The sequence below is a fragment of the Equus asinus genome, chromosome 9 (genome assembly GCF_041296235.1).
Source record: "Equus asinus isolate D_3611 breed Donkey chromosome 9, EquAss-T2T_v2, whole genome shotgun sequence".
Lineage (NCBI taxonomy): Eukaryota > Metazoa > Chordata > Mammalia > Perissodactyla > Equidae > Equus > Equus asinus.
Genome location: NC_091798.1, coordinates 63,353,719 through 63,371,747, shown reverse-complemented (window position 1 = coordinate 63,371,747; position 18,029 = coordinate 63,353,719). Strand labels below are relative to the sequence as shown.

At 37.6% G+C, this 18,029-nt stretch overlaps 1 protein-coding gene across 3 annotated transcripts in view; it reads left to right on the top strand.

The window, feature by feature from the left end:
* CAMK4 (calcium/calmodulin dependent protein kinase IV) overlaps positions 1-10,635 on the top strand; it is a 212,487-nt gene extending 201,852 nt beyond the window's left edge. For all 3 annotated transcript variants that reach the window (XM_044780091.2, XM_014843070.3, XM_070517611.1), the window contains 3 exons: positions 154-280; positions 4,435-4,587; positions 5,642-10,635. In XM_044780091.2, coding sequence (XP_044636026.1) covers positions 154-280; positions 4,435-4,587; positions 5,642-6,082 — 721 coding nt within the window. In that variant the 3' untranslated portion in view covers positions 6,083-10,635. The remainder of the gene's footprint in view (positions 1-153; positions 281-4,434; positions 4,588-5,641) is intronic.
* The last annotated feature ends 7,394 nt before the right edge of the window (positions 10,636-18,029 follow it).

The window sequence follows — 18,029 nt, the reverse complement described above, 5'->3', positions numbered from 1 at the left end:
TGAATTGTAACAAGGCAATTACGTGCTTGCACTGAGTAGATTTGCTTTCATAACAGAGCTGTGGAAAAGGACGGTTTTGAATTTCTGTGAAAATTTGATGAAATATACCTAGGCTTTTGAAGACATTTTATTCCCTATCTTTTGTCCATCTAGACTTTGTGGATTTGAACCATTCTATGATGAAAGAGGCGATCAATTCATGTTCAGGAGAATTCTGAATTGTGAATATTACTTTATCTCCCCCTGGTGGGATGAAGTATCTCTAAATGCCAAGGACTTGGTAAGTGTGACCAAAACAAAATGAAACAAGATGCAATAAAATCCCTCACATTCATTTTTTACTAATTAATGGGCAGAGTCACTTTTTAAATTTGCCCCTCTTAATATCTTATTTGTTTATAATTGTAAAATATTTTTAATAAAACAATGCACACTAATGCATCTTCCTTATGGATCATTAAAAATAGATATGTTTGACTCATCACTAGCTGAATTATCACAAGTTACTGCAGTATTAATGAGTTTTTACCACCTTGTCAATGGAGAGCGTTGCTTATGAAGACGGCTCTGCTGGGTGAATGCAAATGTAATTTACACAGAATAATCCTGTGTTAACCTGGCTAGCTATTACCTAGATTTGGTTATACTTAGAATAAAACAACAGTGTTTCCTGAAATGTCATTCAAACTTATTCAAATATCCTGATAGTAACAAAAGTCCCATCATGCATCATCGGCATTATCAAGTTACACTGTACCGATAGTGCATTTTGTTTGTTTTTTCTGTTTTAGATGGCTTCTCACTTAAGCTAATATTGAAGTTTGTTTGCATTCAGGAAACACATACCCCCTGAGAAGATGGCCCACCTGTTCTAAAATAAAGAGGATGGTAGCATGCAATTGAAACATTTATCATCAATTATCTAGAGAAAAACCACACAGAAATAACTAAAAGCTGACTTTTGAATCACAGAAGGTTAGATCACCAAGAATCTTAGGATTTATCTGCTCTTCCGCTCACTTTAAAGATGAGTGTGCTAAAGCCCAGAGAAGTGAAATGACTGTCAAAGGTCATACAGCTTCCCAGCAAAAAGACATTGTTAGGAACTGATGATTCAGGTTTCCAGATCCGTTATCCACAATCCTCTTTTCCCTCTGAAAATTTCTTCTTTGCCATCTCTGTTCTTTCATGAAACAGATCCCCTATAGGCCGTGACTTCTCCAGTGTGACCAGGAAGAGAGGTAGTGTGATGTGTGGACATGTCATCCCAACTCCTCCCTCAAGTCAGTCCCCACACTCCTAAACATCTCTTGAATCTATACACTTCTCTCCACCTCCATCACAAGTGTCCCAATCCAAACCCCCTCCCTCCCCTACTGGGCCACTGCCACAACCTCCTGTCTGGTCTCTCTGCCTCTTCTTGTGCCCTTCTCAAGTACCCTCTTTACACAGGATCCAGAGAAATGGTCATATAAATAAATCACATCATGTCACTCTCCTGCTTTAAGGCTCTTAGGATAAAATCCAAAATCTATAACAAGCTCCATACACCACTGCCTGGTCTGGAGCCTGTCACCCTTTGTGCCACTCATTTCACACCACTCTCCTTTGATCTCTCTTCACTTCAGTGCACCACACTTTCAGTCCCTCATCAGAGTAGCTCTGCATATCGGCCACTGCTCTTCCTTCTGCTTTCTTATATTCTTTCCTCCTTCCTTCCTCCCTCTTGCTCCCCATCATTACACACACACATACTTCTTTGCATGGCTAACTCTTGTCTTCAAGTCCAAGCTGCCATTTGACATCCTCTGGGTGGCTTGGTCTGCTCCCCCTTTGGCAGTCCCTTCTCACCACAACTGGTTTGTTCCTTCTGCCACATTGTTCTTTATCCCCCTTAATTAGATTGTAAGCTCTGGGAGAGGACGAAGCATGTGTACCCAGATTTAGTACCATATGGGCATATACTACAGTCTCAGTAAATGTTTCTTGAATGAAACAATGAATCAGGAAATAGACCATGCATTTTTAAAATCTAACACACCTGAATTCAAGTGCCTCCTTTCTCATAATCTGGAGGCGTAACCTTGGGCTTGTTACCCAGCCTCTCTACATTTTAGTTTTCTTATCTGGGATGATACTGGTACCTATCTATAGGTTGTTGGGAGAATTAAGGGATATAATACATATTAAGTAACTACCACCAAGTAACTCAGTAATAGCTCCCTTATTTAGCCCTCTTTCCATTTCTTTTCATCCCTAATAAAAATTAAATGGGTAAGAAGATTAGTTGTGATGATCATTCAGCTAAGTCTCCTGTTGGTTAATAAAGTTATAAAACTTCAGAATTAAAGGAATCCTTGAGCCCCATAAATGTGTAATTATTAGCAGAACTTGCATCTGTTCTGTCATCAGCAGAGGCTACAGTCCTGATGAGTCGGGGGGTCGAGTTGCAAGAGGAGCCATAGGATAATGGCAAGGCTTTGGGTTTGAATCCTGACAGGGTCACTGGATCTCTCTTACCTTCAGCAAGTTTCTTAACAATTCAGTGCATCGATATTTCCAAATGTAAAGATTGACGTTGACATATGTAAATTTTTGGTACACATTGGCTTTCAATAAATCCTTTGTATTTTCATGAGAAGGAGGACAGTGATGATGAGGAAGAGGAAAAGGATGATTGGAAAGTGGGAAGGAAATATCTAATTGTCAAGGATGTTGTAAGGATTATATATCATTTACATAAAATTGTTAGTACATGCGTTCAACAGATTATAGCTGTGATTACTATCAGATTGTTGTGTGTGTTTGTGTGTGTGAGGAAGATTGGCCCTGAGCTAACATCTCTACTAGCCTTCCTCTGTTTTATGTGGGATGCCTCCAAAGTGTGGCTTGACGAGCAGTGCTAGGTCCAAGCCCAGGATCCAAACCTGCGAATCCCATGCCGCCAAAGCAAAACGCACAAACTTAACCACCACACCGCCGGGCTGGCCCACTATGAGATTTTTTATTTACTACTATACAATCATTTTCTTAATCATCTTTTCCTCCCTCTACCTCCTTTCAGATTTTAAGCCTGGGCAGTCTCATGTCTCTGCCCTCTACAAATCACTGTCTCTACCCCAAACACAAATTCTGTTGCAAATGTTACTGAAAGGAAGTGAAAGGAGAACCAGATACTTATTCTTCATTTGACTTTCTGCCTGATTGTGTTAGCCTGCATCCAGTTCTTAGGTTATTTGAGTTAGAAAGGACCTTAAGCCTTAAATCATCAGAGCCCCTCATTTTACACATGAGCAGACTGAAGGCCAGAGAGGTTGACTGCCTTGGAGGCACTGTGGTGTAGTGGCCACAAGATGAGCTCTGAGGTAAGACACATCTAAGTTTGAACACAGCCTCCACCAAGTGCAAGTTGTCTGACCTTTGACGAGTCACTAAATATTTCTGAGCTTCCTTCCATCCCTCATTTATGAATAGTTGCAAATTTATAAGGTTATGGAAAGGATTGGATGAGTTTTCAAAAAATTTTATATGCATATGAGAATGTATTTACAAAGGAATTAAGGTAGAAATGAGGTCATGTAAGAAAAGAGCTCAGCAGAGTGTCTAGAGGCACTCAACTCATATGCGGGTCTTTGTCTAGAGGCACAAAAGTAGTTAGAGATATAACTAGGGCTTGAACATGCCTCCTGACTCCAAACGGTCTCTACCTCATTCCAGGCCATCCCTTTGGAGCCCAGGGCTGGGGATTATTTTCGTTGTTGATCTTCCTAGCAATTTATCATCTGCTCATCCTCACAAGCAGGAGTAAACCTCCCAGAATGGGCTGCCATTGGTTGAATTCCGTCCTTTAAACAAATCATGCCCCCAAGCCACTGACACCTTTACTTTGATTCTAAATAGGCTTTTACCCCAGCATTTGGCTTATTCTTTCAAGTACCTTCAAGGGATTAGAGAGAACCAGAATCAGGGGATAATCATAAGGGCTATGATACTACCCCTTTTGTTTGCCATTAATCCCCCCAGAAAGAATGGTGGATGCATGAATGATTCCATCTCCACTGAGATATATTTAAAGTTCTGAATTCTAAGAGATTCAAAGTCCAGCCTAGAATTATTCAGATGCAGTTCTCCTTCGAAGAACTTCCAGTCCACAGGCAAGCCAGGATCTGTTTCTTTGACCTCTGTTGGAAAGCTGCCTGCCAGTTTGGGCTCAAAGGTGACACACATCACTGTCTTCTCAGACTCCCTCAGCTACTGCTGCTTGAAGCCATTCTTATCCACTGTGACCTCTGAGGGCTTAAAAACTTTTAAAAGTGTATATTGAGTGGTACTCCTAGGGAGACAGAATAAGAACTAGAAGTTCACAAGCTGAGGGGCAAGTCCAGATCATCATAAAAATCTCCCTAAGGAGTCTATGGTTCTTTATTATTTAAGGTCAGAAAATTAATTATTTTGGATCCTAAGAAACGGCTGACTACCTTCCAAGCTCTCCAGCACCCATGGGTCACAGGTAAAGCAGCCAATTTTGTACACATGGATACTGCTCAAAAGAAGCTCCAAGAATTCAATGCCCGGCGCAAGCTTAAGGTAAGATGGAATATGTTTTGTTTTGTTTTATTAAAAAAAAGATTTCTCTTTTATCTTGAGCTATCAGAGATAATTTTGCCATTCTTCGTCTAATACTGTTATTCATCTCCTATGATAACAGGGAAAATTCTGCTTTGAAATCCCAACAATGCTGGTATAAAACCACTTACAGTTTTGTTATCCTCTCATAAGAATTGACTGTTAATAAAAGGAAATGTGTTGTATGTTGAAATTTACTCACCAAACAAATATATTATTGCTGCTTCTCATTTAATTAAGGCTGAACTACTTGAACAGCATCGTTCAGAAAACTGGTATGTATTCAGAAAGTTGTCTTCTTTCTGAATATGTGAAAATTGGGAAACAATTTTTAAAAACTATAATTTGTATATAGATAAATAATTACCATACTTGGTAAAAATTAAAATAATTCAAATGATACAGAAAATTATCCACCAAAAGTATATCTCTTTTAATAGACTATATATGGAATAGAGATTTAGGTGCTTTTCTCTTACACAATTGTGTTTAGGACTAATTATATGTGCACGGAATCTCAGAGAATGACTGAGAGTCAAAAATAGTGTTCTATTCAGCCATTGCCTACAGGCTGATACAGACTGAATAAATCTGAATGGTCGCTTGGTCAAATTAACTTGAAATACCCTAGATTAAGGTTGACCTAACCCAGGATTTCTCAAATAAATTTGACCATGGAAATCTTTATACCTATTAACATCCATGGGACTAGTGTTCTATGAAACAAATACTTTTGGAAACACAATCTAAAATTTTTGAAAACTCATAATTGATGGGCAGATGCCTTTACTCAGGCTTTTAGTTGTCCAGATGATTAAATACACTAGTCTCAGATTAAAGAGATTTTGCTGTTCATTCTCCAAGCAAGTTTTCATTCAACAATCTTGGGCTAATATACTTTGGAAACCTGAACAGTAACATATAAAACAAACTCCCTAAGTGCAATGCTGAGTTTGAGCTCTGGTTTGGGATTTTAAGTGGAGGCAACACCTGACCCTTTTCTGTTTCCATTTAGGCAGCAGTGAAGGCCGTGGTGGCCTCTTCCCGCTTGGGAAGCGCCAGCAGCAGCCATGGCAGCGTCCAGGAGAGCCAGAAGTCCAGCCGAGAGCCATCTCCAATCCAAGATGGCAATGAAGATGTTAAAGCTATTCCAGAAGGAGTGAAAGTTCAAGGAGATGGGGCCCAAATGGCAGTTGAGGGGGCAGAGGCTGAGCTGATGAAGGCACAGGCTGTAGAGAAGGTTAAAGATGCTGATATAAATGCTGCCCAGGCCGCCAAAATGGTGTCCAAGGCACTAGAGCATGGGATAAGGGTGGCTGACCCAGAAATAGAGGCGGGCTTAGTGAGGGAGAAGCTGAAGACTGTGGAGGAAGCAGCAGCCCCCAGAGAAGGGCAAGAAAACCCTGCTCTGGGATTTGGAGCTCAGCAGAATGATGTGATCCTGCCAGAGTACTAAATTGGCTTCCTTCCAATCTGGAAGCCAAATCCTGGCATTTTATGCATTTTGTCCTTCAGCAAGGAAGGTATGGAAGCATGATATGCGCTATAGTGATTCTGTTTTTGAGGTGCAAAAAAAAAATACATATGTATCAGTTGGTAATCCTAACTTCAATGCATGTGACTGCTTTATGAAAAAATAGTGTCTTTTATGGTATGTAATGGATACCCAATACCGATGAGTTAAATTTGAAATTGCAAGTAAACACGACATAACATTTAAAAACATACATCTTCAGGGACCAGTAGCACATATTCGAAGTAAAGAGTAACAAATTGTTTTTGCTTTGAAAACCTAGTCATCCTACATCCTTCGGATTTCTTCACAAGGCAGTAATTCCTTCACAAGGCACTTTAAAATATTGCTCAGCTAATACTAGGTAGTGGTACAAGACATGTTCCCATGACATTCACAACATTTTCCTTTCCATTCATGCATTCAAACAGTTTACAAGGAGATGGTTATAGGTTACAGTTGTATGGTATGTGCAAAAAAATTTCACTTATAATGGTAAGAAATTGAAGCACACTTTTTTTTTTTTTAAAGATTTTTATTATTTCCTTTTTTTCCTCCCCAAAGCCCCCCGGTACATAGTTGTGTATTCTTCGCTGTGGGTCCTTCTAGTTGTGGTATGTGGGACGCTGCCTCAGCGTGGTCTGATGAGCAGTGCCATGTCCGCGCCCAGGATTCGAACCAACGAAACACTGGGCCGCCTGCAGCGGAGCGCGCGAACTTAACCGCTCAGCCACGGGGCCAGCCCCTGAAGCACACTTTTAAGGACCATGAAACCATATGCCCCTAAAGGTCATGTGGAAAATGCTGTTTTACTTTGTCCTTATTTATATGCATTATATTACTAATAACAAAAAATATTCTATCACAAAATTCTGCCATTTTGCAATCCTGGAGAAAGTATTTTACAAACTCACACTGAGACATTTATTCTTTCCTTCATCTGCTCTCTAATAAGATATCCTTCTGATGGCCAACACTTAGGGGGTAATGAAGAAATTTAGGGAAGGAAAGGAGATAAGTCTGGGACTTAGACTAAAAAAGATTGACTCCTTGTCATTTTTCAGATAAAATTAGATTTTTTCATGAGTTTGTACAACTTTAACGATAGGAATATTTTTATGGATAAACTCTATAATTACCAAGTTTCAAATATTTAGAAAAATCTACCCCACAGGCAGATGCCAAAATGTCTGAATAGAGTGGGAAAAATATTCTGTTATAAAATCATTCATTATTGATTTTACCAGAGTTAGGAAACCTTTTGGTTTATAAAAGTCCTTTTTTCCTTCAATTGATTGTTATCTAGATACACTGCTTATGAACTGAAGATATTTCTGAATAGCTAGTATATTTTTCTCTCACACTTGGAATGGAAGTGCCACATTTTACAATGTAGTTTTGAAAACTTCCTTTCAAGAAATTTAAGACAATGTAACTATTTACTTTAAAAAACAAAAACAAAAAGGAAGAGAAAACCACTGATTGCAAATCAAACTCTTGAGACAAATGAGACTCTTGTAATGTTAGACCTAATACTTTACTATGATTTTTTTCAGAATATTTTCTTGGATTTTCATATGAACACTTTTCCCTTGCAGAAATCACACTAATTCCAGGTATCTGAGATTTATTTCTAGTTGAGTTGAAATGAACATTTTCATCAAATCAATTATGTGTCAAAATTTTAGTAGGTTTCCTTAATTTTAAAAAATTATTACTTTCAAAGACCAAAATGATAGACAATAAAAATGAGTATCACCTAAAGAATCCTCATCGAAAAAAGAGATCTTAAATTGTTTTGGCTCTTCCTGAAAACTATTACATTGGAAAATGAAATTAAACCTCTGGTTTCTGGGGGCTATTGGACCTCAGTAGACATTCTGCTTTCCAAGCACAAATCTTTCTTTACTACTATTCTCATGAGAAGAAAACAAGGTAGGACTTCTTATCTTCCATAGTTGGGGCCTGACAGGTGACTGACATGGAGGAAAAGGCCCTTAAATGTACAACATCTGGGCTCAGAGTAAGATTATTTTTTGCTTTATTTTATTTTTATTAACCACTAGAGAGTATTTACTCTCTTCTTCCCTGTTTCCTCCTTCCTCCTTTATTCTCCCTCAGAATTCCCATTTTAGCTATTATAAAGGGTTGACTATTTTTAACCTTTAAGAATCCCTTCTTCACTAAGCATTAAGATTTCCATTTAAAAAGATCAACTGCCTAGTGTACTTTTCCCAATGAGACACTACAGGTATACACAATGTGTCCCATATATTGTTGGAAAAGTGTCCCATATGTTGTCTCATATATAAAGGGAAAAGGGAAGAAGAGAGGTAAAGGAGTCTTATTAGAAAGTAGCAATTGGTTGGAAGATCAGAACATATCATCCCTCCCAGCCCACCCGCCTATTGATCCAGGGGCAGTTGTTCCATCTTTGCAACACTCAGGGCTGACTGCATTGGTTGGCCCTGTGGACCATAGGAACAGCACTGCAAAACCCCAGGGCCAATGTGTGCTTTAGAACGTAGCCGTTTACATGAGTACACATTCTATTCCTCAGTGAGGACTCAGGGGTGTGAGGGAATCTATTTTTTTAACTTGTAAATTGCACCCTCTAAAAATCAATGGGAGTTTTAAATTTTGATTTGTATGTTAAAGATTAAGTCCTGACAATGCCTAAAATAGTGACTAAGTTAGTCATTTCAGTGGAAAACAAGTCGAACTTTCACAAAAATTGATCTTTTCGGTCAAATGATTCAATCTTTGATTTCATAGAAAAACAACCTAAGTTAGGACAATTAGGTTAACATTTTGGAAAAGACAGGAAACATTTATATTGTTTGTCAAAATTGGATATATTATCTATCTCAAAGACTGCTTAGCTAAATAACAGTAGACTATTGCAGATAGAGCCTTAATTTGACAAACTACTTCATAATGTTACCCCTAATTGACAATATAGTCACAAAGCGAAAGAATTAAGGGAATTTCAGCAGAGAACAATAAGTTATGTCTTGCATTTTAGAGCTGACAATTATTATATTACATTATTGATTTTTGTTTTCAGATAAGTTCAGATCTATAGGGTAAACTAGACTTTTACCACAAATAAGGACAATCTTGAATTATTTCCTTCATTTACAAAGCCTAATTGGAATCTCAGTGATTTTTCTCAAACTGTAAGAGCTCATTTGTCCCACAGATACATAATTAAGGTAGAAATTAGAACAATATGGCTCTAGAAATTGTCTAGAACAAGTGCTGTCTAATGTAAATATGATGCAATTCACATACATAATTTTAAATTTTCTCTTAGCTACATATTAAAAAGTCCAAAAACCCACAAAACAGGTGAAATAAACTTTATTTTAATCCAATATATCCAAGCTGGTATTCCAATATATAGTCATATGAAAAATTAATGAGATACTTTGAATTAATTTTTACACTAAGTTTTCAAAATCAGGAGTGTATGTTCGTTCCACCTTTACTACATCAGGTGCTCAGGAGCCACATGTGACTATCATATTGCAGCAGAACTGGTCTAGAGTACTTTTTAGCAAAATGACACATGAATTTCTATGCTTAGATTTCAGCTGCCTCAGTTTTCCACACTGATGAGTAGGAAGCCAAAAAGAAAATGCTTCAGAAATGTCATAGACTGAAATAAGTAAAAACTCCATTGGCCCCTTGTACTTATTCATGTGCTTCGGAGGAGGAGTGCTCCCAACTTGACTTTTAGAGAACAATACTTTCCTGGGCGCTGCTAAATTGTTTGTTGGGCACATTCCTTCTCATCCTTCTTTGGGCCCTGGAATCTTGACTTCAGATTAGAGTGTCTGAGTACTGCCATGAAGCTAATAATGTTCTTGCATACCAATATCTACTGTGGGCGAAGCGCGTGTCCCCATTCAAGAAGGACTGTACACAGAATCTTAATAGGATTTTGTAGGCTTGGACTAAGCTGGACACCATCTTTGTGTTGCAGGCAATATTTCTTTCTAGAAATCTACTGAAACATACCAAATTTGCCTGTTGAAGACTGTATGATGAGGATGATGATATTATCCCAGTTATCCCAAAATGGGAATAAGACCATTGGCTGGCTTTTTTTAGATCTCCTTAGAATAGTTTAATCAACACTGCCATTACACATGGATTCAAAAGACTTTTGGAATTTTCTTACATATTGCTATTTTAGAATATCCTCGAGGTTCTATAGCCATTTTTAGTGGCAGACTTAAAAAGAAAGGAACAGTTTGCCTTTTACTGTGACCTCAATTACATAGTATTTTAAACATATTTTGTAATTTAGAATGTTTAGCAATTCCTGTTTCCAGTTTCACATACAAAGTAACTGCTGGTGGGTTGTCTACAGACTGAGGATTTAGAGAGAGCCATTTTGTTTCATATTTCAGTTCTTATTTCACAGAAGCATCTGGTTGCATTTCTAATTGGAAAAAAAAAGTAAATGCCAGAAAAGGCAAAGGATAAAATTAGTAAACCGTTTATTCTGCTTTAGGATTGTACTTGCAAAGCAAATGAAAAAAAAAAAAGTTAACAAAGTGAATCAGCACTGGGTTTTTCTTGATGAAGGTTGACTGCACATATAATTGACATAAATATACTGAACAGAGTCAATTACATAATTACAATGCCATTATGTAATTTACTTGTCATTGCAGAGTATTCAGTCTGGTTATCTAGGTCTACTTTAGATGTGAAAAGTTTCCAGACATTTACCTACATAATAGGATTTGTAATATCCCTGTAATTACTGCCTATTAGGTCATATTCCAATTTCCTTAATGTTCATCACTGATATGTTCCTGAGCAGGGTCATTGATAGCATTTGAGCATTTACTGGTTAAATACTGCTTAATGGTTAAACTTTATGTGTGTCTTCAGTGCTTTTTTTAAACATTTATGCACATGTAATCTCAATATTGGTATTATAATATTCATAACCACATGATAAGCAAAAATGTATTCAATAATTTTCTATAATTTTTTTTCAAAGTCCTTTTCTTCCCCTGGCACAACTCAGGGTGACTTTCTAGCTCCTTAACAAATAGGAAATAAAAACCCCAGAAGACCACTGGAGAGATATCAGCTACCCACCTATGGTAACCAAGTTCAGCATCACCTGAGTATCACCTGAGATCACATAATATAATCTCAGCTCACAAAGTCCAAGCATTTATATACTTATCTTGGAGAGCAATAACCAACTTGACTAATCTATGTGTGCTTGTTTAAAATTCCAGTTATCATAAACTCTCTGTGATGTACTCTAGAGGGCTTGACTGCATGATTTTAACTTCCTTCAAGACTCAGCCTTGTCCCTGTCACCTGGCCCAGAGGGCCACCCAGGGCAAGATGGAAGCATTGTGATGCGGGCAAACAGACTCCTTCGCAGGAATCAGACATTGCTCTAGGGCAGACTCCAGGCATCTGACTTGGTTGAGGTCAAATGAGCCAAATGGGAGAAAACCTCTTCCCGTGCTCTGATTGAAAGTGATACTGTTTGAATATTGGTATGTTGCTGTTAGTCAGTAATGGAAAAATAGGATTCCACCAATCATTTGCTCTTCCCAATGTCTTGGTTTACTACCACTCGTCCCACATCAATGTTTTGTTCCATACCTCTGGCCATCAGGCCACCCTCTAGGACTGTGAGATCTTCTAAAACCCTGGAAGGAGCATCGCAGACTGGTTGGAGAAACGTGGGCCCCTTGGTGGACCAGAATTTAGTTTGAAACTAAACAGCAATGCTAAAACTGCAAAATCACACTGTTCTTAATAGTTGTTTTCAGCACATTCTGAAGATTGACCTGGAAAACCCATGGCTATGAGATATTTATATCCATGTAATCTTTGCTAAGATTCATTGTGTTAAAAATGACAGATATTTAATCTTCAGTCAGCTTAAATAATAATCTTTATTTTCCATTTAAAAGATGATTTCAGTCAACTCGAACACAATAGGGTTCACATTAGAGGTTTGAAAGCTGTTGTCTTCCCTGAGCCCTCTCGTTCTGACTCTCAGTTGTGGATGATAAAAATTTACTAGGTTTGTCCTTTCTCTGTTTTTTCTTGATACATGTAAAGTAGTTAATCTGGTTTGTAAAGGATATGAGTAAGCATGACTATAAATTGAAAACTGTCATCTCATAACTGCCTTTTAACTTGACCTATTTTTAGCCTATCATGCAGGTAACATATAGTAGCATAGTAGCATATAGTAGCATAGACTACAAACAGCATATTCAAGAATTATTTTGTCTACATTTTTATTGTCAAGGTTATTACTTATCTCAGTTCCCAAGATGTTTCTATTCGTGCACGCTTAGTAATATTTTCATGGTCCCCACCCCTGCTGCCCGAAGCCAAAAGAATGATTTAACATGTCCATTTATTAAGTAGTTAGGTCCAAACAGCATAATAGTAATGCTGCATTGCACATCCAACAGATGTTTCCCTTGAAATTTTAACATTGCCTGTGAGGTCACTGAGTGGGAACAGCAGACAGGAGTTTAAGTAATTCCTTATGCCCAATGAACTAAGGGTATCAGGCAAAAGAGACTATTAGTAAACAAGTTAGGGACTCATGTTTATACTCTTTCTTATTTGAATGCCAATCATTCTTTTACTTATGGTTTTTGTGGTATACATATAAAATTTCAATGTGCATTTTTTTAAAAAGTAATTTCCACATAATTACCCAAGGAAATAAACTTAAAACTCCAAAGAACAGTTTTCAGAAGTCAGGCGAACTGTGGTTTACAGACCAAATCTACCAGAAGCCTGTTTTTATAAATAAAGTTTTATTAGAACATGACCATGCTCATTTATTTCTATATTGTCTGTGATTGCTTTTAGGGCAGAGTTGAGTGGTTTCAACAGAGACCATATGGCCCAGCAAAGCCTAAAATGTTTATCTGGCCCTTTACAGAACAAAATTGTTGACCCTGGTTTTTCATGGCACCCCATGCCTTTTGGTGACATCTAGGAATACAGATTCATCTACTGCAGATTTCTTCTCCTTGGGTTAAAGTTCTTATTCCCATTTGCTTCTTAGGAAGTTACGAGAGTGTTGTTTCTGTTGCTAATGGTCTCACAGCAATATCGTGCTGGAAGTACAACCTAACAGTAAAATTTCACTACAGAACTAAAAATTCAAAATTGCATCATTCCTGAAAAAAGAAATTTAGAGTATGAATTGACTTGGTTAAGAGAGAATTAAAAAGATTTCTAGCACGTTGAGCATGTTTTAGAAATTTGATTCTTATATTTAAAATCACATAAATGATATCTTACATTGGGTTTGCTCACATTTAAGTTAACCTGCAGCTGTTACTTAGTAAGCTAAGAAAATAGAGAGCCCTTTGGTTCTGAATCCTTCAGAATATTCTCAAGTAATTTATATCAATTGGATTTTCACTTAATCATTTTTAGGAAATAATGTGCTTTATTATGTGGCATTCTATGACAATGACTTGCTCATCAACAGCTCAGGAAACAGGCAAACAGCCAATTCTTTTATGTAAGAAAGCTACTTTCCAAACCACATGTTTGTCTGAGTATTATGTATTTCATTTCTTTGAAAAGAGAAGGCCATGAGTAAATTCTTTCCTTTACTTTTTTTATATATCTAGAAATCCAAGAAGGCACCTTCTAGTCTATTTCTATCACAAGGAAATTATTCATTCCGCACTATCTGCCTTAAGGGAAGCAGGTGACCCAGATATTGAGAAATGTAGGCATGCATGACCTTTGTATTTGACTTTGAACATCTGTAGCCAAAAGGTTACAAATGAGATATTCAGTAGAAAACCTATTATCAGCTTATTAAGAATACCTAAAATTATATCATGATTCTAATTCAATGATATACTGTTTTCTTTAAACTGTTGCAGCAATTAATACATAGCCACTGGGTTATAGTTTTACAGAACTGTAGAACTCAGGGAAAAAGATGAATCGTATGCTAGCTCCTCATGGTTGATGTGTGTAGGAGGCAGACTTTACTGGAATTGGAGAAGGAAAAGAAAAAATGTAAATTGGGATCCCCCACCTGCCCATTTTTCTTGATTGCTCAGTTTGAAGGCAGTTGTTAATGGACTTTAACATTTCTATGTCTGTCTCAATATCTGGGTTACCTGATTCCCTTAGAAATGAATAGACCAAAGTCAACAGCTAATTTTCCTCTTAGCACCATAAATTAAACAGTGTAGTTTAGGGAAAATTAGGCCTACATTGCAAGCACACTTTAAGGAAATGATTTGCTAATTTTGAAGCTTCCCAGGAGTAGCCCATCCTAGGAACCCATTTTCTCAGTAAACTTTCACTGAGAAACAATTAGGTACAATGAGGGAGCCAGAGACGAATTAAACTCCTCTAGGAGTCAGCTTTGTAGTTGGAGAGAAAAAAAACAAGTGTACATATATAGACTGTGCTAAATCCAGGCCAGCAGTAAGCCCTCGAAGGATAGAAAGAAGGAAAAGCTCCTTTCTGCCTGGAATGATCAAGCGAAGCTTCAGGGGAACACAGGCTGGATTTGAAGGATGGGGAGAATCTTTGTAGATAGGGAGGAGGAAGGGGTCACACCAGGCTGAGAAATCTACAGAGTGGAGAAACGCAAGGCAAAGTGGTGAAGGAACAATATTGGGTGTGAAAGGCTGAAATACACAGGAAAGTGTTGCTAAGTCTGCAGAAGAATCTCAGATCTTGTGCAAAGTTGTATTAGACCTCTTCGGTCCTTTCTCATTCTGGGTAGATAATGTGTGCAGCATTTCCTCAGAGCATCTAGCCCTCTGTGATCTCCTATATACTTAGATAATTTGGTGCATCTCTAAGCAGAATAAAAATCACTCAACATATCAAAGACATTTTTGCAAGTCACCTGTTGAAGCAAAGCCTGTCACTAAAAGCGAAAACTGCATTGGCTAGGTCTCCACTGACATAGCAGAGTAAACAATGATAGTGATTATCTGAGTAAATTTTGCAAAACTCCAATACCTCAATATCTGCCTGTGACTCTAGAAAATCACCCAACTACTTATGAAAGTTTTGCCAGCGAACGCCCATGTCAAGGTCACTTCTGTCATAGTTATTTTAACCCTTTATATGATCTGACGTGAAAGGGCAATCCCCACAGCGTTTGAGATAGAATTATATCTGAAAATTCAGACTTCAAAAGATAACCTGTACAAAAAAGCTCTCAGACAACAAGATTTAAAATTTTCAGATCAGAACTGCTTTCCCCAAACATCAAGCTGGTCCTGTCAAGTCCTTTATTTTTCATCTTGACTTTTTGCTCCTTTGTACACCCTTCCGTAAATTCCTTCTTATATCACTCATTGATGGCAGTATTTTATATCCATCTTCAAGAAACTTATTTTTAAAAAATACCAATTAGAATCACATTACAGGAAATATACTTTTAGTTGTCTTGCTACTTTGTTTCTTTCAGATAATGTCTGTGATTAGTGAATGGCTGCATTATTCTTTAGGGCAAATGAAATGAAAGAAGGGACAAAGGTTGACTATCATCTGAGTGATGGAAGAGAAGCTAAGACACGAGGGTACAGAAAACACAAGTTAGCAGGCTTCAAGAGAGGAATACTTCCTACTAAGGCTTTTCAGGCTTATGTGATATTATCTGGTATGGCTTCTCTAGCTTTTCTAAAGGAGAAATTTGTATTCCTGGGTTGCTGAAAGTTGCCTGGACTGAAAGGACATAAGCAGCTCAATAGCAGCATGGAAAATGAGATTAATGAAATACCATTATATACAGGAAAGCTACATCTCCAGTAGTTTAGACCGCAAGTCATTAGCCAAAAACAAGTGCAGGTAGGATTTGGAGGACAAAAAAAAGTATAAACACAGCCAAGGTTATAGGCTACCTTCTCAACTTCTGATTAAAAAGTACTGAAAAGGAGCTGTGAACATTTCATTTTTAAAACCTGTCAAAATGGTGCTATTGACTCCTTAATACAATGATATATTACAATATTTTTTAGGTGAACATGTAAGTCTGACTTGGCCATAAATGTAAATACAGAAAATGTTTGTAGAGAATTCATCAAAATCATGCCCATTTGCTTTCGATTGAGCTGCCATATTATTCATCACTGGCGAGGACTGAGTGAGTCCCCACTCCCTACAGATGGGACACAACAGAGTCATTGGCTCTCTCAGCTGCCCAAAGCCTAGGGCAGACAACGTGAGAGCCACAGACAACTGTGGCTTCTTCTTGGACTGTGGTTGGATAACCCAATTAAATGACTAAACATGCTCATTTTTTGGTATTTCCCAGGAACATAAACAAAGAATATGTGACATGAGGCAAAATGGATGTTGGTAAACTACCTGTTGAAACTGACCTTAGTGAGAGCCAATGTTACTTTGTGTAAATTCACCCAGATGTGTCAGAACATGCCAAAAGAAGCATATACCTTGCTGCTGGAAAATCTGTAAAGCAATTTGCATGTAAAGTATGATAATAAATCATCTAAGAGCCCATCGAAACTTTGTATTCTGTAATTTGAAAGGTTACCACAATTCAAGAGTGACACAATGGACATTTTCCTTACTCCTGAAATTCAAAGTTGAATCAGTCCTTGAGTGTTTTCCCATTCTCTCAGATAAAATTATATTTTGAGTTTCATAGCATTTTTAAACACTATACAGTGATTTCATAAAATTCATAAAGTCATTAAAGTTAAAAGGGGAACTTAGTAGTCATTTAATCCAACAAGCTCATTTTATTAAAGAGAAGTGACACCTAGAGAGGTATTGACTTATCTAAAATCACAGTTAGTGGCTAAGAAGAGAATAGATCTGGGTTGCCCATCTCCTATCCCAATGCTCTCCACTCCTGGAAGATCAATTCGCTGGATACGAGGTAAACACAACAATTCATATAAAAACTGATTTTTCATTATAAAAATTTGAAAATCCAGAAAAGTACAAAATTACCATAATAATGCTTTCCAAAGACAAGCATTGTCTTTTTTTTCTAACATTCATTGAATTTTTTCTTACAGACTTGTAATTATATTGCAACTTTTTTGTATCTACCCATCACTACGGCACAAGCATTTTTGCATAATCTTCACAAACATTTATGATAACTGCATAATAATCCAGTCTCAGTTGTTTTTCTTTTCTCAGTAACACTACATAAAGCCTTTTCTGTGTTTGGGGAAATCTACCCTAAGGAAATAACTCTAATGTGGAATTGTTGGGCCAAATGACCTTCAGTGATCACTTCATGATGATGCTTTCAAACCTACAGGACGTGAGGATGAAAAGGAAAAACTGCATGTTCACTCCTAAGAAGCTGTTAGCAGCACGATTTGTAGAAAGATCTGAAAGTCTCTCTTGAGCTTGGCCACTCAATCAGTGAGGGTTTCTGTGAAATATTTGAGGGGAAGGGGATATATGACAGCAGAGCTTACCCTCAAAATTGCAGCTTGTTACTAACCACCATTAGATCCAAAATCCTTGCTCTGTTGAGCAGATACACTTATCCTAAACAATGACTTCTAGATTGAGGGAATTGAGGGAAATTTTAGAGAAAAACAAAAGCCTCTCCCACCTGTAACTAGTCCATTTTTGACTATATGAAACATGATTATTTCAACCCGGTTGTGCACAATCTCTGGACTTCTTTTTTTTTTTTTTTTTTTTTGAGGGAGATTAGCCCTGAGCTAACATCCACCACCAATCTTCCTCCTTTTGGAGGAATACTGGCCCTGAGCTAACATCCGTGCCCATCTTCGTCTACATTATATGTGGGACAGCTGCCACAGCATGACTTGCCAAGCGGTGCATAGGTCCACACCCAGGATCTAAACCAGCAAACCCTGGGCCGCCGAAGCGG